This window comes from Heterocephalus glaber, unplaced genomic scaffold (assembly GCF_053883595.1).
Source record: "Heterocephalus glaber isolate CG9 unplaced genomic scaffold, H.glaber_assembly_v1.0 deba00001806, whole genome shotgun sequence".
In the NCBI taxonomy this organism is placed as follows: domain Eukaryota; kingdom Metazoa; phylum Chordata; class Mammalia; order Rodentia; family Bathyergidae; genus Heterocephalus; species Heterocephalus glaber.
The window spans coordinates 1,191,679-1,208,127 of NW_028258481.1; the positions used below are offsets into that span (position 1 = coordinate 1,191,679).

At 65.0% G+C, this 16,449-nt stretch overlaps 1 protein-coding gene across 20 annotated transcripts in view; it reads left to right on the forward strand.

Moving 5' to 3' along the window:
* The window catches only part of Syt7 (synaptotagmin 7), a 42,696-nt gene that overhangs the window by 12,718 nt on the left and 13,529 nt on the right, over positions 1-16,449 (forward strand). For 2 of the 20 annotated variants that reach the window (XM_021251751.2, XM_021251754.2), the window contains exons 1-7: positions 4,105-4,516; positions 5,028-5,131; positions 8,415-8,494; positions 9,515-9,580; positions 11,268-11,399; positions 12,148-12,372; positions 15,006-15,374. In XM_021251751.2, the coding sequence (XP_021107410.2) occupies positions 4,120-4,516; positions 5,028-5,131; positions 8,415-8,494; positions 9,515-9,580; positions 11,268-11,399; positions 12,148-12,372; positions 15,006-15,374 (1,373 nt within the window). In that variant the 5' untranslated portion in view covers positions 4,105-4,119. The other 18 variants (XM_021251762.2, XR_002392005.2, XM_021251752.2 and 15 more) reach the window with 18 other exon arrangements.

The following is a 16,449-nucleotide window of genomic DNA, read 5'->3' on the forward strand; positions in this document are numbered from 1 at the left end:
CACGGGGCTCTCCGTCCCCAGAGTTTAGGGGCCACTCAAGCCTGGCCGCCCTTTATGTGGTTTGGTCCCCCTTCTTCCTGTCCCTCTGTCCTTGGTGTGGCTCTTGTCTCTTCAGTGGACAAGAAGCCTAGCTGAGCTCCATACCGCGCTTCTGCTGCGTGCAGCTTGGAAACACAGAACAGTTTCTGTCGCCGTCACCTTGTGATGGGAGGAAGAGATTTCTTTTCAGAGGGTGCTGAGGCCTGTGCATGGGATGCAGCGCTGGGTGTATTAGTTACCGTAACTAAAGGCACTTGGAAAGGGTGCAGTGGGCTGAGATGAGGGCCCACAGGAGCCTGCAGGAGAGGGAACATGGGCATGGGGGGAGGGCTGGAAGGGCCAGGCACGGGAGCGTGGGTGTCCCACGTGTGAGTCCTGGGGAAGCCTGTGTGCAGAGTCCCAGTGAGCCCCACGGTTGGGGGATGGGTCAGTGCTCAAGCAAAGGGGAGTGGACATGGCTCAGTTCAATGAGACCTGGAGAAGGAAGAGTCTGCTTCGGGTTGTCAGTGGGGAGGGCTTCCTGGAGGAGGTGCGCTTCCCTGACTCCTTCAGTCCTTCCATGCATTTGTTCAGCAAGTACTCATCCAGCCTCCCTGTCTACCTCCGGCTGCAGAGATTTGGGTCTGGGGTCTCCGCCTGCCTGGTGCTCCCAGCCTGGGAAGGACAGACAGAGCTCACTGTAGCCCCACATGGTGAACCGTCACAGCTCCTGTGGAGGCAGTGGACTGGGGGAGGAAGGAGCCTCACCAGGTGCCTTGGAGATGGAGTCAAGGAGGGGTCAGGGTGGAGGGAGTGGCTCTCACCAGGCCTCCTGCAGGGGAAGGGTCGGGCTGTCCGGTCTGTCCGAAGAGGAGCAAAGCTGGGGCCTGCTGGGACCAGGTTTCTGGGTGCTGTCACAGCGTCTGGCTCAGAGGGAGGCCCCCGTGTCGTGGTAGGAGGGGACAGATGCAAGTGCTTCAGCTCTGGAGGCCTCAGTTTCCCCTGTGATGTGGGGCTGCACGTGTACTTCTGGTGTGGTGCCTGCCACACAGAATGTCTCCAGTGCACATCAGCTGCATTGGCCGGTGAGGCCAGGACTTGTTCCACTCAGCTCAGCCCTGTGTGGGCCTGGCTGTGGCTCCTGAGTCTGCCCAGGGACAGAGCCCGGGCTCAAACTGGCAGCACATACTGCATGTGGCCTGCTTTGCCTCAGAAGGAAAGACGGTGCTGGACAGTGAAAGCAGATTCTCGAGGAGAGAATCCTGGGCTGAGGAAGAGCAGGAAGAGCCAGACCTCGGCAGCGGGGAGGGACAGAGCATCTGCCACAGCCACGGCCATGGTGCGTGTGAGTGTGAGTGCCCGTGGCTGGCATGCATGTGTGAGCTGTGGTGCTGTGGCTTGTCATCTGTTCTGCTCCCCACCCCTCCTGTCCCCGCTGGGCAGCTGGCATGCCAGCCCTGGGAACTCCATTCCCTCTCCAGCAGCTCCCCTGGGCGCCCTGCAGCCAGTGGCCCTGTTTGGTTTCATTCATTCATGAATCATGGCTTGCTGAGGAGAAGAGAGGAGCCGGGAGCGGGGCAGAGCCCTAGCGAGGGAGCTGGCAGGCCTTTGGCTCTCAGCAAGGCCCAGTGGCTTCCAGCGGGCACCCCAGCCCCAGGCCCCAGAGCTTCCCCTTCTGTGCCCAGTGATCACTGATGCTCAGAAGTCCAGTGAGGTCCTGGGGCTGGGGCACTGCATGACCCTGGCCCCGCATCCTGGGGGAATCTGGAAAGCGCCCAGTTCAGCATTCACTCAGTGCTCACTGAGCAGCAGCTCTGCGCCCCAGATTCGAGTACAGAGCGTGTGGTGTGGTGCTGGAGAATAGCTGGCGTCATGGCCTGCTCCTCCCATGCCAGCTGCTGTGTGGAGCACATTGCATGTGCCAATTCCTTTAAGCCTTGCTGAAGCCCTGTGGGAACTGGGCTGTTCTTAGCCCCCATGTGCAGAGGGGGAAACTGAGGCCTGCACAGATTTAGGGGCCAGGGCCTGGCAGAATCAGCCCAGGCAGTAGACCCCAGAGCCCTGCACATGGTCCTGCACCCGGAGAGGTGGGTGCCGGCACCATGGGCTAGTAACGTGGAGGCAGCAGGCATTAGCCCAGCTGGGCAGGGAGGGAGGCCTTTGCAGAGGTAGCATTTTCACCTGAACCCAGGGGAATCAAGAGTGTCTGGCAGAGCTGGGCAGGGAAAGAAGGGGGTGCGTGTGCCTGTGTGTGTGTGTGCCTGTGTGTGTGTGTGTGTGTGTGAGAGAGAGAGAGAGAGAGAGAGAGAGAGAGAGAGAGAGAGAGAGCGCGCGGACACCTCTGGAACTTTTCACAATGCCTTTCCCATCTGCTCTCTGCCATCTTGTTTGGGTGACGAATGAGATACCATATGCAAGTCTGCACATCCAACAAATATTTACCGAGCGACTGTGTCAGACGCAAGCCTGTCCCGGAGGACACCGCAGCTGCACGGCAGACACAGCTCTGGCTCCACGGGCCCTGTGGTGTGGTACACAGTGGGCACTTAAGAAGTGGCGCCCTCCTCCCAGAGGCCCGGGACTCTTCCTCAGTTGTTCTTGCAGTGAGCATGTGTAGAGCACCTACGGCACGCCAGGCCATAACTGGAGGCTGGCACAGAGGGGAGGAGGGATCCAGCCTGCCCTCCGGGGGCTCAGAGACCGTGTGCAGAGCGACGCCGCGGGCTCCACCCTGGGCTTCCTGGGGACAGCGTGGTCCACAGCTCAGGCTGGGCCCCCAGGGCTCAGCTGGATCATGAACCCGAACTCTGATCGGCCAGGTTGCCCGCCACAGGCCTAGCAGAGGCTGGCAGCATGCCTGAGCCCACACCTCACCCCCAGAACAGCCTCGGGCTGGGCCCTCGGCCTGCACTGCCCTTGGCCAACTGGTCCACCCTCCTCCAGGCCTCCCATGCCCTCCGCCTGCCCTTGTCTGCATCTCACCCAGGCTTGGGCTGTCTCTCTGCCCAAGGGTAGGTGGTAGAAATGACACTGTCAAAGGGCTGACTGGGACTGCAGTGTTTTCTTCCCCCAGTGCTAACATGCTGACCGTAAGGGGACTTAAAACCCGTGTGTCATCTGAGCGAGCGATGACAGGACCAGGCGACTTTGCCTGGAGAAGACTTAAGGGGGACACGAGGGCTGTCAGGAGGGATTGGAGGCCTGTCATTTGTCATTTTGCTCCCACAGCTCCCGCTCCAGGGCAGATTGGGGCCAGTGGGGAGGCGAGGGAGGCCTGCCCTGTGGGCACAGCACCTGTCCCTGCCAGTGCTGTCCCTGGCAGTGCTGCCCCTGCACTGTCATCCATGAGCAGGGCCCTTCTAGCTGGAGCCACGGCAACCCTGTGCCCAGGAACAGCTCGTTCTGGCTGGCAGGTGTTCGCTTGCTGAGCCCTGGACGGGACATCACCAGAGGGTGCATGGACCAAGGACACCTGTTACTTCCATTCACATTAAGGCCATTTGCAATGGCAGACACACACTCCCCTCCTTCAAGGGCTGCTGGAGGGGCAGAGTGGGCTGAGGGACCTTGTGGGGCAGGAGTCGGCTTCCTGGCATCACACAGCGGGGGACCCTAGAGTCACCATTACAGACAGTGGTGTTCAGCTTTCCTTGGCAACACATCTTCTGCTTCAGATGGATTTCCCCATGCAAGTCCAAGGTGGGAAACAGAATGAGGCTGCTGTGAGTGAAGAGGCCCAACACCCAGCCCCAGGGCCCCAGAGAGGCTGGGGAGCCCGAGGGGTTCCAGAGAGCACATTTTGGGTACACAGCTGTGCACCTCATGGCAGGAACGGTGTCAGGCAGAGGGCAGGGACGCTGAGCTAGCCCACCCTGAACCCTGGCCGTCCCACTTGCCAACGGATTGACTGTCAACATGGCCTCCGACCTCTCAGTGCCTCAGTCTCCCTGCCTGTGAAAAGGAGGACACCCCGTAATGCTGATCTTGGTTGAAGCTGCTCCTGCGTGTGGCGCATTTGGGTCGTCTGGTGGGCGAGGGTGGGTCCGCTCTGCCACAAATGACGGCCCTGGTGCCTGAGACCTCCGTGGCCCGCCTGTGCCCATGTGCGGGACGGTGCCTACAGGTTGCCCATGTCGGGGCCTGAGGGCCAGCAGGAACTGGGCACAGGAGCTTGGGGGGCTGAGGCTGCACACCTGGTGCAGAAGGTCCGGCAGGTGGGCGGTGGGGCTGGGGAAGGAGCAAGCTGTTCTGGAGGGAACAGGTCACGCATGGGTTTTCCCGGGTGCTGGAGTGGGGGCAGCAGGGGAGGCGGTAGAGAGACCTGGAGAGGGAGGGAAGGCGGAGCTACAAGCTCAGGAACCAGGATGCCGATCCCCTAGATCCCCTCAGGTCCTAATCGCCACACTCACCGCACCCGCAGCCCACACGGGCTCCACTGTAAATAAACCGCGTCTCCTGGAGTGGAGGACGCGGACCTCGCGCAGCGGCTACGGTCACGGTGAGGGCTCTGGTGCTGCGGCTCCTCGTGTTCGCAGCCTGTAAACCTGGGGGCTCTGCGTTTACCGAGCGGAGGGGAGCGCTCCGGTGCTGGTCCGCACAGCTGGGAGGAGGTGGGTTTTCCTCGCGGGAAGCTTTTGGCTTCGTGAGGGGCGCCTGGCTGCCCCAAGGGAGCGGCTGGAGGGAGCGGAGCGGAGAGCGCAGGGCAGTGGGGCCCGGCAAGGTCCCGGGGCCCCCGCGGCCGGCCCCCCGGAGCTCAGCTTCGGCTCAGAGCGTGTGGGCCCTGGAGGGAGAGCGGCCTGCTCCGGCCGGGGCGTGAAGCCTGGCCCAGCTGAGGGGCACCTGTGGCCTCGCCTGCGCGTCGGCAGCGGTGTCAGGTTTGGAGAGCGGCGCAGAGGCCGGAGGAGAAGCCAAGGCCCGGGTCCCTACTTCACAGTCCGGGAAACCGAGGCAGCTCACCCGCGGGGCGGGGCGGGGCGGGGCCCTGGCTCTGATCTGTGTCTTCCTTCCAGGGGCGCCCCCCCGCGACGCGCTGCTCGTGTCCGCCGCCATCACCGTCAGCCTCAGCGTCACGGTCGTGCTCTGCGCCCTCTGCCACTGGTGTCAGCGCAAACTGGTGAGGTCCTGGGGCCCGGGGGGCGGCCAGGCGCAGCGCGTGGGAGCCCACACCTCACGCACGCACGCACGCCTTTGCCTGTCTGGGCCCCGCACCTCCGTTGCTCCCGAGCCACGCCCCTGAGGACTCGCACACTCGAGGCTGCTCCCGCCCCGCCTCGTGCAGCCTCGCCTCGCCTCCCAACCGCAGACCCAGCACACGCCCAGACAGTCGGCCTCGGCCCCGCCCCCGTGCGCTGGGCGTGGCTGGGCCGGGCATCTCGGCCAATCAGGAGGCGAGCCCGCCCTGGGTGGGCGTGGCCGGCCAGGACCCAAAGCCGAGGAGGCGCCGCCCGGCCTGCCCCGGCTGCGCGCACATCCATCCTGACCTCCAGTTTGTACAAGCACAAACGGCTGCTCTTTATTTTTTACAAGGGCTGGGGAATTAACGAGCAGGACTAGGGTCATCAATAAGTAACGAGACCGTCAGGAGGGACATTAGTCACCGAGGGTGCTGGGAGGGACAGCGGGCTGAGCCCTCATCTGTTCCGTGGGGGCCTCGGGCGCCCGGGATGCGGGGCCTTTGTGGTCCGGGCCAGAGGGGTCCCTGTTAGGCCCTGGGAGGGCGCAGGTGCCACCCCTGGGAAGCCTTTGCCTCCCTGCCCAGCCAGAGGGCTCCACGGGACAGAGGGGAGGGCTGCGACCCAAGGGCCCTGTGGGCGGGGCTTCAAGCCCCACGGCTTTGGACCTGATGGGGGAGCCGGGGGAGGACCCCAGGGGCAGTCAACCAGCGGGGCCCCTGCAGCCTGGCCCGGAGAGGGGCCCGACAGGCCGCGCACATCCGCGTGGGAGTGCGTGTGCCTGCTGCCCGTCCACCTGCAGGAGTGTGGCCTAGGCTGGCTGCCCTGCATGGACTCCGGTCCCCGAGTCTGCGTGCCTCAACACTGGCAGAGTTGAGTGTGCCTGTGTGGCAGGGTCTGCTCGTCTGCCTGCCCGTGATATCTGATGACCTTGTGTGTGCTGAATGTGTGATTACGGGCAGCGCGTGTCTCTGCACGCTGGACAGCAGGAGGTGGACATCTCACCAGACCCTGGCTTGAGCTGCCGTGTGTGTGTGTGTGTGTGTGTGTGTGTGTGTGTGTGTGTGTGTACGCGCGCATGCTTTCAGGCACGCCTTCCATGATCTGGGTGGACTGGCCTCGCCCGGCCCCGACTCAACTCCAGGAAGGCCAGAGCCGAGGTACAGGGTTCAGACATGGCAGCTTCCGTAGCCAGCTCAGGGAGTGCCTCAGCCAGCTGAGATGCCCAGTCCCAGCAGCCTGGAGCCCCGGCCGGGAGCCCTCTGGGCTCCAGACCAGCCTGTCCTCTTGGCTTGCTCTGGATAGAGCATCACTTTGCCCACCCTCCAACCCCCTGCCCCATGGTCCCGGGTGTCAGGGAGCTTTTGGTTCACGCTGTCTCCTTGCTGTGGAAAAAGACTTTCCGGTGCTGCCCCTCCCAGCAGTTGCTGGGCTCTCCTTGGCTGCCTGTCCCTCACAGTGGTGGTGTGATGTCCTTACAGCCCAGATCCCATTTCCAATGCTGACAACTTCCTCAGTCTCTGGCTGGCTTGTGGAGATCAGCCTGGCCGCCCCTCCCTGACAAGTGGGCTGGGGGTGCAGGCTCTCTGGAGCCACCTCAGGGCTCCTGGGGCCCCTGGATTCCTATGAGGTTGGGTTGCCCTTCAGATTGTGTCCTTCCTAGTTCCGGTCCCCAAAGGTACCCCAGCTCCTGCCATGGAGTAACAGTCACAGCCACAGGAAGGGTCTGCAGCTGTGGAAGAAAGAGGGGCAAGCAGAAGCTTCCAGGGTGCCCTGGGGGAGCAGGGTCCCTGTCCCCAGCCCTGCCTGGCCTTGAGGCAGGGGCAGCTGACCCTCCTTAGACACAGGGGAGGGCCTTGGAGAGGCCATCAGCGCTGCCCTGCCCCACACTGCTGGGTGCTGAAGTCCTGGGGGCTGGGCTGACACCTGGGGTCCCCCCAGAGACCATCCTGGGCCCCACAGGGTGACCCAGCCCTGGCATGCCCAGTTGGCACTGGAGAGCGCTTGGGATTTGAACCTGTGGGTGATGATGGGAGGGGCAGAGACATCTGAGAGGCCAGCAAGTTTGGGTTCTGACTCCGAGGGTCAGCTCAGAGCAGTGGCCAGGCCCCCGGGGGGGAAGTCCCCAGGGGGTGTGGGTCCCAGCCCAGGTGCGGAGAGCATACAGCCCTGCCTCGGCGGGCTCTGTTCAGGACGTGGGAGATGGAATAGTTGAGCCTGGAAATAACCATGCCTGGGGAGAAACCCTCACCCTTCAGGGGCTCACCTGCTGGCATTGCACTGTCTCAGGAAGGAGGGAGGACAGGACAGAGGCAGGGGCTGCATAGCATTGCTGGTGACTCCCGCAGTGGGCAGGAGCCTCCAGCACATGGACCTGGCAGCCCCTGTTTTGCTTTCGGGAGGATGAATTGCCTGTTGTGGCTGCAGTGCAGGGGAGCGTGTGTGCGTGCGTTTGAGTGTGTCTGTCCCCGCTCAGTGAGGCGGGGTGGCCCAGTGCTGGCTGCAACAGCTGGGCCTGCACAGAGCCCCCCCAGTCCACCCTGGCTCAGGCCCAAGGCCTGAGCCCTGTGGGTGCACGTGAGGACGCTTGGTGGCAGCCAGGAATGCTAATGGGGCCAGGCTCCGCGTGAGCTAAACTTAGAAACCCAAACCAGAAGGTGACCGGTGCTCAGCTTCCCAGCCGCAGGCCACCTGCCCGCCCGTCCTGGGGCACAGGGCAGGGGGACATCTGAGGCCCAGGCCATCCCCTGCAAGGTGCCAGGGTCCCCCAGCCTGGGGCTCGAGGGCACCCTGGAGCCCAGGACAGTGCTGGATACAGTCCCGAGCAGGAGGAACTGCCCTTCCCTGCCTCCACTGCCTACCTCACTGCCGCTGGTCACTGCCAGCCCTGCCTCGCAGGACGCTGCCCCCACCATCTGGGAGCAGTGATGTGGCCAGTGTGACGTGACCAGGTGCCTGAGAGCCGTCTGTCCGTGGCAGAGGGAACTGTTTCTGGGCACCAGGCCAGAGGCCTGGAGACAGCAGACGGGCCAGGCCTGACTCCAGAGGCCGGCGCCGGATGGGTGCCATGGGTGCCAGGTGCGTCCTAGAGCCAGCTGGGCCGGGCCCCCCGCCTCCCGCAGCAGTGACACGCCCACAGCTGGGCTCTAGACCTCCCTGCCTCCTCCTTTTCCCTGGAGCCCCTGTTCTGGGAACCCCAACAGTGACCCTGTGCTGTCTCTGCAGGGCAAACGCTACAAGAATTCCCTGGAGACTGTGGGCACGCCAGACTCGGGGCGTGGGCGAAGTGAGAAGAAGGCCATCAAGTAGGTGCTGGCTGCTAGTTGGGGGGCACACAGTGGCCCAGGTGGGAGGAGCCCCTTCTGTCCCCTCCTCCTTGGGCCTGGCCACACATGTCCACATAGCCCCTGAACTCCAGGCCACGGGGTCTGCCTGTCCTCCAGACTCCAGCACCTTAGGGTGCCCAGGGCCCCCTTTTCTGCCCATGGCTTCTAGACCAGCACTGCAGCAGTGCCTGTGCCCTGCCTCAGCGCAGTTGCCATCCATCCAGACCTCAGATCACACACACTGTCCCCAGCCCCTTGGGCAGCCCTGGGACCCCCAGGCCCCTTCCTAGCCCCTGCTTCTGGTCCGGGAGCCCCCTCCTCATGGACTTGGGTTCTGAGATGCAGATGGGGGACCAAGAGCCCTGGGGACCCCAGCTGCACCATGCTGGGCTCCTCTGTCCCTGTCCCTTGCCTACCTGGGTTCCGCGCTGAGCCCCGAGAGCCCTCATCCACCCACCTACCATCCACAGCAGGCTCACCTCCCACGTGGCTCCCTGGGCAGTGCCCTGCTGAGTCTCACCAGAGAACCCAGGAGAGGCCCTGCCTGCCTGGCTCTGGAGGGTTCCGTGGCCAAGGCGTGGCCTGTGTGACTCTCCCCGCCCCTCATCCACCCCTCCTCTGCCCGCGCCTCCCCCCTCCTCCTGTGACCCTGTTTGGAGCCGCGATGCATGTCCAGGGCCGGCCGAGGGAGGGGAGCCTGGGAGGCTGGGTAGGCGGAAGGGGGGCCGGCCTCTCAGAGCCTTTGAAGCGGAGTCTGGCTGCCACTCTCAGTCCTCAACCCGGAGCCTCGGGCTGGGGCCTGCTGAGTGCAGAGGGGCCACGTGAGCAGAGCCATGGGCCAGGGCAGGGCTCTTTACTGGGCACCATGGGTATGCGTGGCAGGGCCACGATTCCCAGCCGAGGGAGGCAGGGATGCAGGGCAGTCAGTGGGCTCTGCCAGTGGGATCAGTACCCACATGGGTTCTCCAAGACCAAGGGCCAACATCCTCCCCCTTCCAGCCGAGTGTGCCCTGCCCCAGGGAGAGCAGCCCCTGCGTTGTTCCCAGGCCTGCACAGCTCGGCCAGGTGAGCCAGGGCTCCAGCCCGCTGCACCCTGTGGCAGTGCTTCCTAAGCTGCAATCCTCAGAGTACTTGGCCCCACAGGGCTGGTTCAGTGTTCCAAGGCCAAACAAGTTTGGGAAGCACTGCACGCTCTGCTTCCCTTTTGGCGATACTGATAGTTGTTGGCACGTCAAAGGCCCTGATGAGTCCTGCAGGGAAGGAACCTGTTTGCTCCACTCCTTTAAGTATGGGTCCTCTCCTCTAGTACACAGTGGAGACAGAGGGTGGGAGCCCAGTGGGGATGGGTCTTCTTCCCCAGGACTGGGGCGGACTGCCTGGGCCTCCACTGTGGGCATCCCAAGAGGGCCAGGGCAGGGGCCACCTGCTTACCTTGGTCCTACCCCACGCACAGCGGCGTCTGTTGGGGAAAGGGTCTTTGCCCTGGGCCTACCCTGCCTCCCCACATGGCCCACCATGAGCCTGTCCACCTTGGGGAGGCCCAGACCACCTTTCCTCTGGGCCATAGTGGCAGCTCCACCTCTGCCCGGCTCTCTCTTCTTTGTTCCTGTGTCTAAGGTTAGAACCAGAGTCAGGATCGAACTCCTGGGGAAAGAAGCAGGTCCCCCAAGACTGAGTTTGCAGGGTCCGCAGGGCTTGCACCCCACAGTGCCCATCCCAGCCGTGCCCACCTTGGCCCATACCAGCCATGGCACGGCTGCCTCTGCACTGGTCCCCTGGCCTGAGAGCAGCTTCTGTCCTCCTGGTGCCCCCAACCCTGTTCACTGGAGCCTCTGTACTGGCACTGACCCCACCCTTGGCTCCCGTGCCTGAGCACCCAGCCTCCTGCCACAGCCCTGCCAAGAAGCCCTCATGTTCTCCATATGCCTGGCCCGTTGGCTCCTGCAGTGTGACAAGTCATAGAGTACGGGTGGCAGGCTGGGGGGAGCGCGCATTGCCCGCAGAGAGGCTCAGAGCACAGGGGGCTGCCTGCTTTGGGCCCCATGCACCCCATCACCCTGCCAGGGAGGGTCCCAGAACTAAGGACGCTGGTGACCCTGTCGCCCTCCTGGAGACAGAGGCCTGGGCAATCCCTTCTCCAGGGCCTGAGTGGATGCTTGTGGGTGCCTTGCACCCCAGGCTTCCAAGGTGGGGAGACAGAGGAGGCCAGGGACAACTCGGGACAATGAGAGGACAAGAAGGACAGGCAGGGAGCTGGGGCGGCCCCCGAGTGGCCCTGTGGACAGGAGCCAGAAGCAAGCGGGCCGCCAGCCTTCTCCTCTGACAGGTGGGGACACTGAGGCCAGAGGCAGGGCCAGCAGTTGGCCGTGGGGTCCACTCTGCTTCCCAGCCCGCTCCTCCCCTGCCCACCGCCTGAGGCCGACCTCCTGCCCTCCTGCTGTCCCCGCTGGCTGTCCCTCCTCTCCCTCTTGTCACTGTTCTCTCTCCCTCCAGCTCCCTGAGGCTCCCGTGGCCGCCTGCTGCTTCCTCCTCCCGTGTGGGTGTGGATGAGTGCTAGTGCCCGCCTGAGTGTGCGTGAGTGCGCGTGTGCGCCCTCGCCCGGTGCCCGCAGGCCTCTCTTCCTCCCGCAGGAGCCGACCCTCCAGGCCCCGCCCTGCGCCCCTCGCCCCTCGCCCCTCTTCCCCTGCAGGACTGGCCACCCTGGCTTCTTCTTGTATCTCCTGTTTTCTCCCCTCTCTCTCTGCCCCTCCAGCGACCTAGACAGAGACTTTTGGAATAACAATGACAGCACAGTGCAGCAGAAATGGAGCTCCTACCCTCCCAAGGAGTTTATTCTAAACATTTCACCCTACGCCCCTTATGGCGACCCACGACTGTCCCTCAAGTGAGTGGCTTTACCTGGTTTCACCCTGTCCAGTCTGCGCACGCTCTCCCGGCCCCACTCCCGTCCTACCTGGCCTCCCCTCCCATGGGCAGGCCGGCCATGGAGACGGGCAACCCTTCTGCCCCAGCAGGAGCCCCGCCCGCCCGCCGTCCCCAAGCAGGACGGTTGCCCGTTCTGGTCCCCACCCACGTGGCTGCTTCCTCCCCGCGTGCTGTGCTGCTGCCGCCGCCGAGGCTGCTGGTGGTGGTGAGGTCTCTGACTAACGGCTTTCTCTCTCTCCCTGCCTGGGGCCTCCCGGCCTGGACAGCCCGCTCTTCCTCCGTCGTTAACCCTTCGTTGTCCTGTGGGACAGGTGGAGGCGGCTGCCTCCACCACCCCCGCCGCCGCCGCCGGCCCGGCCCGGTCCGGCCCGGTCCAGCCCAGGCGGTGGGGAGGCCCCTTCCTGCCGTGGTGCGTGGTGCGTGGTGCGTGGTGCGTGGTGCGTGGTGCGTGGTGCGTTGCTCTCGGCCTCGCCCGCCCTCTCTCCTAGCAGGCTCTGCTGTTAGCCCGCCCCGGTGCTGATGTCTCTCTCTCTCTCTGTCTGTCTCTTGTCCGTCTGGTCTGTCCCTCTTCTCCTCTCTGGCTGTCTCTCTTCCTTTTATCTGTGGTTGTCTCTCCTCCTCGCCCCCCCCGCGCCCCCCCGTGTGGCCCGCCCTCTCTCGCCACCGCCACCGTCCGCCTGGCCGGCTGCCTCGCGCGCGCCCCCCAGTGGCACCCTCCTGTCGGGCGCCAAAGTGGCCGCCGTGGCGGGGCTGGCGGTGGAGCGGGAAGGCCGGCTAGCGGAGAAGCCGGCGCCAGCGCCGCCGCCCGGAGAGGACGCCTTGAGAAGCGGCGGGGCTGCCCCCAGCGGGCCGGGCAGCGGCGGCAAGGCGGGGAGAGGCCGCTGGCGGACGGTGCAGAGCCACCTGGCCGCGGGGAAGCTCAACTTGTCCAAGTGAGTGATGGCGCCCGTGGCTGCCGGAGCCCGGAGCTCAGGCCGCCCACCAGGTGGGCAGCGGGGCCCGCACCCCTGCTGCCGCCCCAGAGGCGCCGTCCTCGGCGCGGCTCAGCCCATCCCTTCACGAGTCTTCACGTCCCCGCATCAGGCACAGCCCACCCAGCGGCAGTGTTGCATTTCAGCCTCCGGCGGCCGCCCATCAGTCACCGCCTCCTCCTCTCAGTGACCCGGCCATTCCACCCTCTGGCTCATCCCTCTGTGGGCAGCAGGCCGGGGCTGGCCCCTGCCCTGACCCCGCTGTGGCAGTTTGTTTCTGCCCATCTTCACTGGCCTCGCCCCCTCCCGCCAGCAGGCGGCTCCAGACGCAGCCCTGAGCCGTTCATTGCGAGCCACCCGCTGACTCCGTGCGCTGCCCTGCTTTGCTCGGGCCATGACCTGGTCTGTTGCCAGGCTCCACCCATGCTCGGCCACCAAGCTGCCCCTGTCCACGTCACCTCAGCCTTCCCACCACTGCCTCAGCCTCGGTCAGCGAGCTGCCCCTCGGCGAGCTGCTAGGGTTGAGCCCTGGCCAGCCTCTCTTTCCCGGTTCAGAGCGGCCCAGACGCCCCCACCCCCGGGAGCTGTCCCTCTGATAGCTCGTCATCCCGCCCTTGGGGGATGGACGGAGGCTGGGCCTTGTTTTCCTAAGACGACGTGTGCCCTCCCTGTCCAGCGGGCAGCCTGTTCTTGCCTGGCTTTGGGAAGGCTGCAGTCCCCAGGTCGGCCCTCGGGCCCTAGGTCCTGTGACAGATGACTTTGCCCGCCTCGGAATGCGGGTTCCATGTTCAGCTGTACCCTGCCTCGCCTGCACCTCCCGGCCCCCCCTTAGCACTCAGACCCCCAGCTCCCTCCAGAAGCTTCTGCCGGCACCACCGAGGGCTTGGCTGGGACCTCCTCTGCTTGTTGGCCTGCGTGGCCACGGGGCCACTCCAGGCGCCTGGCCTTGGGAAGGGCCCATGGGAGTTCTGCACCCCCGCCAAGTCCCGGGCCCTGCCCCCCACGGTTGCCCAGCCGTCTCTAAGCTGGCGAGGCCTCCGTGCCCTCTGCTGGCTCCAGGCCTGAGGCACCAATTTTAGTTTCCCGTGACTGAGAGGTTGTAAATTGGACTAATTTTGGATGCGATAAGAAACCAAAATGAGGTCAGTGAGGAGGAGGTGGCTGTGGCAAGCCATCCTCCCTTGGCCGCAGCCCCACTGCCGGGGAGCTGTGGGCTCAGCTGCCAGCCCAGGCTGCCCGCAGAAGACCCCAGCAAAGGCACCTTCTGCTTCCTCTTTCCTCTCTCACATTCTCTCTCTATGCTCTGTCTCTCTCTCTCTCTCTCTCTCTCTCACGTTCTCTCCCTCTCTCTGTCTCTCTGTCCCTCTCTCTGTCTCTCTGTCCCTCTCTCTGTCTCTGCCTCCCCTCATCCCACAGGGGCAGCCTAACTGTTGTCTTTTGGTTCCCGGGTAGATGTAGGGGTGACAGGCAGTGTCCGGTTGCAGTGGTGAATGTGGCTCCCAAGGGCCCTGGGCCTCCTCCTGCCCTCCTAGGGGACACGGCTGCCCCATGGCCCCAGTCTGAGGTGACCAGGGAGGGCCACAGGGGACGCGTGGGCTCTGCCAGCCAGGCCAGCTCTCATACTGCTCAGCCCTGAAAGGGCACACCAATACCAGGGGCTGTGTTCCGGGAGCACTTGTTTATAGACCGGCCGGGCACCTGGGCCACTGTGCCAACCCTGCCCTGGGCCGCTGGATTGGTAGGGGGACCTCTGAGGCCCAGCAAAGGGGAAAGGCTTCTCCAGCCCACAGTTAGCAAGAGAGATCGGCTTTGAACTTCTGACCCTCATGCCTCCCACGGGCCGAGCCCTGTGTCCTACCCCGCCTCGCCCCGTCTCGCCCTGCGCCCCAGTGTTTCACAGAGCTGCTGGCAGTCATGCCATGGGAGCTTCTTGGAGCTGCATGAAGACAGAGTGATCACCCACTCTCCCTCAGAATGGGGCCAAGGGAGTCTGAGGCCCCTGTGTGCCCTGTCCTTGGTCATTTCATGGGCAGGGTGTCCCCTGAGGAACCAGGGAGGAAGCTGCGGCCCCGAAGCAAGACCCAGGGAGAAGGGTGGAGCTGCGCTCAGGCACCCCCAGCAGGGGCAGAGGTCTGAGGGCCCCAGGCCCCTTCCCCTCCTCCCCTGGGGACAAAGCATGAGAAGCTCTGAGGCATTACCAGGCCAGCTCTGCACTGCCCTGGATTTCCTCCTCCTCCTCCAAAGGACAGTGGGACTCAGAACCCAGAGCTAGACTTTCCTGATGACTCCCGAGAAACCACCCCATCCCGTCCCAATGGGAGGCAGCCAGGGCCCAGGGAACCTGCCTTCACCACGCAGCCGAGCAGAGAGTGGGTCCAGGCAGGCAGGCCGGCGGGAGGTCAGGGCTGCGGGGGGCTTGGGGGGGCTCAGGGTCAGTGGCGGTGATGGCAGCAGTGGCTCCCACGGAGCCTGGCGTGGCCTGGCCGAGCGCGCCCTGCACTGGGGCCTCCTGGCCCTGGGCTTCTCTCTCCTCCGCTGTGATCCCTTCAACTGCTTCTCCTTTCTCTCCTCTCCTCTCCTCTGCCTGCCCCAAGTTTCGAGGACTCCACCCTGTCCACGGCCACTACCCTTGAGTCTATCCCCAGCTCCACGGGAGAGCCGAGGTGCCAGCGACCCCGCACCCTGACGCGGCAGCAGAGCCTGCAGCAGCCCCTGAGCCAGCAGCAGCGGGGCCGGCAGCCCAGCCAGCCCACCACCAGCCAGAGCCTGGGCCAGCTGCAGGCCCACGCGGCCGCAGCGCCTGGCACCAACCCCCGCGCCCACAGCCGAGGCCCAGCCCGGCAGGCCACCTCGGCCAGCTCCAAGTACCGGGCGGCCGGGGGCCGCAGCCGCTCCAACCCGGGCAGCTGGGACCACATGGTGGGGCAGATTCGAAACCGAGGCTTGGACGTGAAATCCTTCCTGTAAGTCCTCCCCAGGTGGCTGGCCCACCTCCCCCTCCCTCCCCGACTCCTGGGGCAGCTGCTCCCGTGCCCCACAGGGTCCTCACAGCCCGGCAGGGTGCCACGCAGGCCCAGGCCTGGGCACCGTGTGGAAGGGGTCGTGGGGCTCAGAGAAGCCCCCTGGACAGGGCTGCAGTGGCCCTGGGATCTGTCCCTGCTCAAGGCCCTGCCCGCCTCCCTCCCTCCAGTACCTGCTCTCACGCCTCCACACCACTCCTCCTGCCTGCCTCCTTCCTGTCCCCCGCCCCCGGCCTTCTGGAGCCACCTGTGTCCACTCCTTCCTCCCTGTGACGACTGGTCCCCAAGGATAGGCCCGAGCTGCACCCAAAGCTCCTGGGGCTGTCGCTTCTGAATCAGCGGCTTCCAAGTGTTCAGGTCCCAGGAGTGACACTGCCACCCCTGCGCCCCCAGCTCTGCCCAGGGAGCCCCAGCACCTTTTGGGGCATCAGCACTTGCTCTCGGAGCCCAAACAGGCGTGGGCTGCGGCCCCTGGATCACCCACCCCTCCAGCCTAACTCGAGCTTCTTTCCAGGCTCGGGTTCTTCCAGCACCCGGGCCTTCCTGGGCACTCAGAAGACTGGCGAGGGGAGAAGGGGCAGAAGGGACACCAAGACCCGGCCTGGCTCACAGGCCAAATGCAGGCCTAAGGAGGCCAGCTGGTGCCTCGGAGCACCTGCGAGTCCGGCTGAGGGTCCGGCCAGAGGTTTTGGGAAAGATGATGTGGTGCCAGGAATGGTCCCCAGGCCTGCTGCCCACACGGGAGGCCCAGGAGCACATGCAGCTGGGGCCCTCTGAGAGGGGACTGCCTCTCCAGAGACCCTCCACGCCCCACCCCAAGCCTGCTGCCGACAGGACACCCAGCAAAGCACCCACCGTGCAGCGGCAGAGGCTCGGGAGAGACGCCTGTGCTGGTGGGGATCCAGAGGGAATTGTGCTACCTTGGCATGAACATAGCCGCAGGCCCACCGGCACCACCCTGCGCCAGGCTGCTCTGGCCTGGCCATCCTGTCCTTGCAGCTGTTCGTCAGGCCATCTC